The sequence below is a fragment of the Barbus barbus genome (assembly GCF_936440315.1).
Source record: "Barbus barbus genome assembly, chromosome: 28".
Taxonomy (NCBI): domain Eukaryota; kingdom Metazoa; phylum Chordata; class Actinopteri; order Cypriniformes; family Cyprinidae; genus Barbus; species Barbus barbus.
The window spans coordinates 30,777,498-30,785,715 of record NC_136756.1 but is presented as its reverse complement, the minus strand read 5'-3'; the positions used below and the strand labels follow the sequence as shown (position 1 = coordinate 30,785,715).

Here is an 8,218-nt window from a genome sequence, read left to right as displayed (position 1 = left end):
GACTCAACCCATAGAATCAAACCATAGACTCAAACCATAGAATCAAACCATAGAATCAACCCATAGAATCAACCCATAGAATCAACCTATAGAATCAACCCATAGGATCAAACCATAGAATCAACCCATAGACTCAACCCATAGAATCAACCCATAGACTCAAACCATAGACTCAAACCATAGAATCAAACCATAGAATCAACCCATAGAATCAACCTATAGAATCAAACCATAGAATCAACCCATAGAATCAACCTATAGAATCAAACCATAGAATCAACCCATAGAATCAAACCATAGAATCAACCCATAGACTCAACCCATAGAATCAACCCATAGACTCAAACCATAGACTCAAACCATAGACTCAAACCATAGAATCAACCCATAGAATCAACCCATAGACTCAAACCATAGAATCAAACCATAGAATCAACCCATAGACTCAACCCATAGACTCAACCCATAGAATCAACCCATAGACTCAAACCATAGAATCAAACCATAGAATCAACCCATAGACTCAAACCATAGAATCAAACCATAGAATCAACCCATAGAATCAACCCATAGACTCAACCCATAGAATCAACCCATAGACTCAAACCATAGAATCAAACCATAGAATCAACCCATAGAATCAACCCATAGAATCAACCCATAGACTCAACCCATAGAATCAACCCATAGACTCAAACCATAGACTCAAACCATAGAATCAACCCATAGACTCAACCCATAGACTCAACCCATAGAATCAACCCATAGACTCAAACCATAGAATCAAACCATAGAATCAACCCATAGACTCAAACCATAGAATCAAACCATAGAATCAACCCATAGAATCAACCCATAGACTCAAACCATAGAATCAAACCATAGACTCAAACCATAGAATCAACCCATAGAATCAACCCATAGACTCAACCCATAGAATCAACCCATAGAATCAACCCATAGACTCAAACCATAGACTCAAACCATAGAATCAACCCATAGACTCAAACCATAGAATCAAACCATAGAATCAACCCATAGAATCAACCCATAGACTCAACCCATAGACTCAAACCATAGACTCAAACCATAGAATCAAACCATAGAATCAACCCATAGAATCAACCCATAGACTCAACCCATAGACTCAAACCATAGACTCAAACCATAGAATCAAACCATAGAATCAACCCATAGAATCAACCCATAGACTCAAACCATAGAATCAACCCATAGAATCAAACCATAGACTCAAACCATAGATTCAAACCATAGAATCAAACCATAGAATCAACCCATAGACTCAACCCATAGACTCAAACCATAGAATCAAACCATAGAATCAACCCATAGACTCAACCCATAGAATCAAACCATAGAATCAACCCATAGAATCAACCCATAGAATCAACCCATAGACTCAACCCATAGACTCAAACCATAGACTCAAACCATAGAATCAAACCATAGAATCAACCCATAGAATCAACCCATAGACTCAAACCATAGAATCAACCCATAGAATCAAACCATAGACTCAAACCATAGACTCAAACCATAGAATCAAACCATAGAATCAACCCATAGACTCAACCCATAGACTCAAACCATAGAATCAAACCATAGAATCAACCCATAGACTCAACCCATAGACTCAAACCATAGAATCAAACCATAGAATCAACCCATAGACTCAACCCATAGAATCAACCCATACTCAAACCATAGACTCAAACCATAGAATCAACCCATAGACTCAACCCATAGAATCAACCCATAGAATCAACCCATAGAATCAAACCATAGAATCAACCCATAGACTCAAACCATAGAATCAAACCATAGACTCAAACCATAGACTCAAACCATAGAATCAACCCATAGAATCAACCCATAGAATCAACCTATAGAATTAACCCATAGAATCAAATCAATCAGCACCGAAGCTTCCTCTAGAGAGTGCTGTGAACATCACTGTGGAAATATTTCATTTCTATACATTTCAGATAGCAGCTGATAAGTGTTTTTACAATCCCGTGGAACGCATTTAAGCAGATATTTCAATGGAAAGGGAGAAAAAACATAAGAATTATTGATGCATCCGAGAAGTTCCACATTCATAAAACGAAATAAATGCTTGGCTTCTTGTTTTCAAAGAGTTGATTTTAAGCAAAAGAGTTTTTGTGTGTAAATACACTATAATGTCATTATAAATGTTGATATTTATAGATATTGTTTTGTTAGATTATAACTATGTAACATCACGTCGTTCATTTCAGTCTCGCGATAGCGGCACAGAGCGGAAACGGAAGTTAGTCTTTGTTAAAGATGGCAACCCCCTATGTGACAGATGAATCTGGTAAAGCATTTCATACACAAACACACATTTCTGCGTAGATTGCCATATAATCGCCGTGTATATTAGTGATAAAGCGTGGCGTCGCGCGCGACACACATGAAGATCGAATCTGCTTCTGGATTTCATTCCTTTTGAATGCTGCTTGTTTCTATATAAATGTGTGTGTGTGTGTGTGTGTTTCATTTACTCGAGCTCGTTTTATCCTGCTGAGATACAAACATTGCAGCGGTGATGCACATAGCCTAATAATAATAATAATGCAGATCAAAACAAACCATGATCGTGATGATTAGTATTGAGTGTAGTGGAGGGCTTAACAGCAATAATATAATAATAATTACGGTAACACTTCACTTGAAGCTCTGTGTATAATGCCTGGTAAAGGGTTATTAAAGCATATAATGCAGACTTCAGCTCCAGCCTCAACACACCTGCTGGGAAGCTGCTAGTCTGTCTAAGAGCTCGAGCTGCTTCAGGTGTGTCTGACTGGGTTAGAGCTAAACTCTCCAGGACCGTGTGGGGGCACCCCTGGTATAATGCATTAGAATTATTGATAATGTGCGTTGTGATGCATTGTAATTGGTCATAAATAATTATAACCGATTTTAAAATGCATTGGGACGGTTTCATAGACAGGGCTTAGCCTAAACCAGGATTAGGCCATAGTTCAATTAGGACATTTAAGTAATGTTTATAAACGTGCCTTAGGAAAAAAAAACATTACTGGTCATTATCTTGAGACAAAACAAAGGCACTGATATATTTTAAGATCAGTCAGTGCAAGTTTCTTTCATTTGAAACAGCTCAGACTTTTTAGTCTAGGACTAGGTTTAAGCTTTGTCTGTGAAACCGGGGATAGTGTAACAATGAATTGATAAGTTTTATAATGAATTAACTGTGGTTACAATTCACGAGATTCTACAGTGCATTATGATGTGCATTACAAGACATAATTAATGCATTAAAACTACTTTTATAATGCATTATACATTAATGCTTGCATTGCATTATATGCATTATACATTAACGTGTTACTGTAATTATTTTAAAGGAAATAAATTAAAAATAGATAAATTTAATTAAATAAAAGTAATAAAGTTAACGTTTTCAGTGTCAAAGAGCTTCAAAATGTTGATGTTTAGACTTTTTGTGCCATCTACAGATAATAAGATGGCTGTTGTTTTGATCTGTATTTGGATCCCTGCTATTTTTCCAAACTGCTGAAATATCAGCCATTGGTTGATCCATCCATAAACTTGACTATCATTGTGAGCTAATTACTCCAGTATTTGGAAGTTTAGGTCATGTGCACAAGAACGTGATTAAAGGACTGCAGCTGGGTGGATTGCAAAAAAAAGAGAAAGCAAAATTGTGTTCAGTTTCAGTCACTATAGGGAGTATGCAAATATGGAAACGAAGATGTTTTGTCTATCCTTGAGTGTTAAAATTTTATAAACGTGTCCCTGCGGCACAAAAGCAGTCATGAGTAACACAGGTATATCTGTAGCAATAGACAACAATACATTGTATGAGTCAAAATTATCATTTTTTCTTTTATGACAAAAATCATTAGGATATTAAGTAAAGATCATGTTCCATCAAGATATTTAGTACATTTCCTACCGTAAATATATCAAAACTTCATTTTTGATTAGTAATATGCATTGCTAAGAACTTCATTTGAACAACTTTAAAGGAGATTTTCTCAATATTTAGATTTTTTTGCTCCCTCAGATTCCAGATTTTCAAATAGTTGTATCTCAGACAAATATTGTCCTATCATAACAAACCATACATCAATGGAAAGATTAATCATTATCAGATGATGCATAAATCTCAATTTCAGAAAATTAACCCTTATTTTTTAAGGTTTTGTGCTCCAGGATCACATGAATTAGCCATGTGTATCTGTCAGCATAAAATGACTTCCCAAAGTATTTGTGGATCCAAATAAAAGAGTAAAATGTTTGTGTGTTTCAGGTAAATATATCGCTGCCACGCAGCGTCCGGACGGCACGTGGAGGAAACCGCGGCGGGTGAAGGACGGATATGTTCCACAGGAGGAGGTACCGGTGTAAGCTCGACCGCCGCGATCAGACGCTCCTGTTTCTCTGTGCATGTGTCCGGTCTCCGCTAACACGCTTCTCTCCTGTCTGCAGATATGAGAACAAGTACGTCAAGTTCTTCAAGAGCAAACCCGAGCTGCCCCCCGGGATGAGCCCCGAGGACGCCAGCACCGCTGAGAAACAGAGCGACGCCGCCGGACTCTCCAAAAACGCCAAACGCAACATGAAACGCAAAGACAAGCGCAAACAGCAGAGCCAGAGCCAGCCGGAGGACGTGAAAACCCTGAGCGAGGAACTGGACGATATGAGCATCACCACAGAGGAGAAGACAGCGAGCGACCCGACCGCAGCCACCGCAGAGAAAGCCAAGAAGATAAAGAACCTGCGGAAGAAGCTGCGGCAGGTGGAGGAGCTCCAGCAGAAGGTGGATTCTGGAGAGCTGAAGACCCCCAGCAAGGAGCAGCTGGACAAACTGAGCCGGGGCCAGGCCTTACAGGAGGAGCTGAGGCTGCTGGAGGCAGATCTGTGACAGAGTTTGTACATCAGTCGAAGCTATAGCTACTTCATTCTTGTGTTTTATACATCATGAAGAAACACGGCGGCGTCTTGCGCTCTGGACTCTAGATGCGGGTCGTCCAGAACTCGCACGAGTGCAGACGTCATACGACTCTCTGGGATAGATTAGAGACTGATGGACTGTGGCGTCATCGTTTTTTTTTACCACCGTAGTGCATAACGGCATGAAATTACAATGTGACTTGTTATATTAAACATATAGCATAACAATCTTCCTGTTTGATGTCCCTGTCTGATCCAGTGTTTACATTCATATCAGCATTTTAGAGTAACTGATGTTTTAATGAAATCATCAATCGTGTCGCCAAAACAAATACAGCCTTGATCGTGCACTCTTTGACTGTGTGATGAAGACTTGTAGAATTCAATGCCCCTGTATGAGTTTGTGTCTTATATTTCTATGGTATAATCAATATCACTGTTTCGAACATCAGTGCGATCACAAATGTGATACTGTCTGTTTACAGCAACCACAATCATTCCAAACAAAACCGTAACAGAGTGACAGTTACAGAGTTAAAGCAGCGTTTTGTTACTTTCAAAGCAAGTTTTTTTTTAACAAATCAATGTGTCAATGATCCATTCATAGAGACAGTCACTTGTCTTTTTCCTGAATAAATCAGCTGTTTCAGATCGGTTGATTGAATGATTCAATGACTCAATCGCTAAGACACTGACTTGCAGTTTTAGTTTAATATTTAAGGTATCATTTGTAAAAGCTCATTTCATGAATTTAAATAGTATTTTAAGACCTTAGCATTATTTATGCAGTTATAATAATTACAGTGTAAAGTGTAACTTCATCTAAACGCTTCTTCTGCAAAACTGGATTTTACTGACACTGATTTCATTTGATTGGTAACAGCCTACAGTGTCTTCTTATTCTAATTGAATTTATTGATTAAATGTAAGAATGTGAGATAAAAGATGATGCATATATCTAACAGGGTTAGAAAACATTGCCCATATAAAAGTAAAACGTCCTGGAGATCAGTTTAAGAGGGCAAATAATGCTGGTCCTTAATGGAAAAGTTGATCACCAAGACACCTGTAACCTACTCCACTATACCACCGGCCCATTCACCCCTACGTGCCCAGACATCCCCCTCCGGCCCCGGTGAGGACAGACATCGCCTGGACAAACACCGCACGTCGTCCACCACACCCACCAATGGCTCCCTACACATCTGTAAACCTGCAGTCACCAACTTCACACCCACCTGCTGCCCATCAAACCCCCGTAAGAAAGAAGAAACCAAAAACCACCCCACACCAAGAGAAGCTCCCACAGCCGAGAGCACAGAGCTATGCTGAAGCTGCAGCCCGGCCCCCTGCTCCACCCAACACCTCCACACCTGCCAGTGAACTGAGCCAGATCAGAGAGATGCTGCAGACACTGTGCAACCAGCTCCTCAACAGATAAGGACAATATACACAAACAGTGCACTAATATATATATATAAAAAAAAAAGTGCACTAGATGTAAATTGTCTACATATACATTCTCACAGGTTATTTTCTCTCTGTCTTACCAAATAGGTTTATCTTTAATATTACTACAATACTAATGCGTTCATTTCATATAAGTTGTTGGAATATTCAGGGTCTTCATTCTTTGAATTTTGGTCCTAAAAGCACAGACCCAATTTTTCTGAAAAATAACAAAGATGCTGACATTATCGTTCTCACTGAAACCTGGTGTCGAAAGGATGCGCTTACCTACTGTCCCTCAGGCTACTATGAAGTGATTGTACCCTCAGTTAAATTAAGTACAGTCCACCGTGGACGAGACTCGGGAGGAATTTTGGTGTGGTACAGGGAAGCTCTGGCCAAACACATTTCTATTATTACACTAAGTAAATTTCATTGCTGGTTAAAACTAAACAATCGAATTGGCATTTCAAGCACTGCCACTTATCTTTGTGCCATCTACATTCCTCCAGCAGAATCCCCTTACTATGATGAGGAATATCTGAACAACATCCACACAGAGATCAGCCGTTTCCAGGCCCAGGGAAACGTGCTGCTGTGTGGAGACTTTAACGCAAGAAGGTCTGAACCTGATAACATAGATCCAAAGGGCAATGAACATGTCTTTGGCCAAAACCCCCTGAGTCTCACAAAAAACCTCCCATCAAGAAACAATCTTGACCAAACCGTAAATAAAAACGGTAGAGAATTAGTGCAGCTCTGCCGAGCCTCAGGCCTGTACATACTTAATGGCAGGATCAGAGGGGACTCTTTAGGGAGGTTCACGTGTTGCTCAGGTCTTGGAGCTAGTGTAGTGGACTATACCATCACTGACATGGACCCCTCCTCCTTCAGTGCATTCACTGTCAGACAACAAACTCCACTGTCTGACCATAACCAAACTAACATTTATATTAAAACACATCACTCACTAACACAAAACATACCCGAAACCTGTCAAATGTATCAAATCCAACCAGGATACAGATGGGCTTCAGACAGCACAGACAAATATATTCAAGCCCTCGATTCTGAAGAAATTAAAAATCTAATCACTACATTTATTAACAAAAAATTTGAAACAACTAAAGATGGTGTTAATTTGACTATAAATGAAATAAATTACATATATAAAAAAGCAGCTTGCAAAACTGAGTTGAAAAAGAAAAGAATTTTTTTTTAGTAAAAATACATCAAAAGATGAAAAATGGTTTGACTCAGACTGCAAAACATTAAGAAAAGAACTTAGAAAATTATCAAATATGAAATATAAAGAACCAAACAATGCTGACATAAGAACTGAATACTGTTCAAGATTAAAACAATACAAAGACACAATCAGAGCAAAAAAGAAACACCATCTGACCAAAAGTTTACAAGAAATAGAACATTCAATAAATCATAATCAGTTCTGGGATATGTGGAATAATCTGAGCACAACAAAACCACAAGACCTACCAATACAAGACGGAAACATTTGGACAAAACATTTTGAAAATGTATATAAAGAAATCCCTCCAAAACAACTCCTTAACAATTCTGATCAGATCAAACAAAGTCTACAAACTTATGAAAACATAATTAAAAATAATCAAAACCCTCTCGACTTCCCAATTACACATGAAGAACTGATGAAGAAACTCAAAAGCCAAAGATGTAAGAAGTCTTGTGTCCCTGACAGCATTCTGGGTGAAATGCTGAAACACAGCACACCTGAGCTTCAGACAGCTGTGCTCAAATTATTCAA

The 8,218-nt window shown here is 38.7% G+C and overlaps 1 protein-coding gene across 3 annotated transcripts in view; it reads left to right on the top strand.

The window, feature by feature from the left end:
- The window catches only part of LOC306847866 (partner of Y14 and mago B-like), an 11,153-nt gene extending 4,910 nt beyond the window's left edge, over positions 1-6,243 (top strand). Inside the window, exons 1-3 of one of the 3 annotated variants that reach the window (XM_079382080.1) lie at positions 2,302-2,359; positions 4,340-4,433; positions 4,519-6,243. In XM_079382080.1, coding sequence (XP_079238206.1) covers positions 2,329-2,359; positions 4,340-4,433; positions 4,519-4,954 — 561 coding nt within the window. In that variant the 5' untranslated portion in view covers positions 2,302-2,328 and the 3' untranslated portion in view covers positions 4,955-6,243. Of the gene's footprint in view, positions 1-2,301; positions 2,360-4,339; positions 4,434-4,518 lie in introns of those variants that run through there. The other 2 variants (XM_079382081.1, XM_079382079.1) reach the window with 2 other exon arrangements.
- Positions 6,244-8,218: the final 1,975 nt, after the last annotated feature.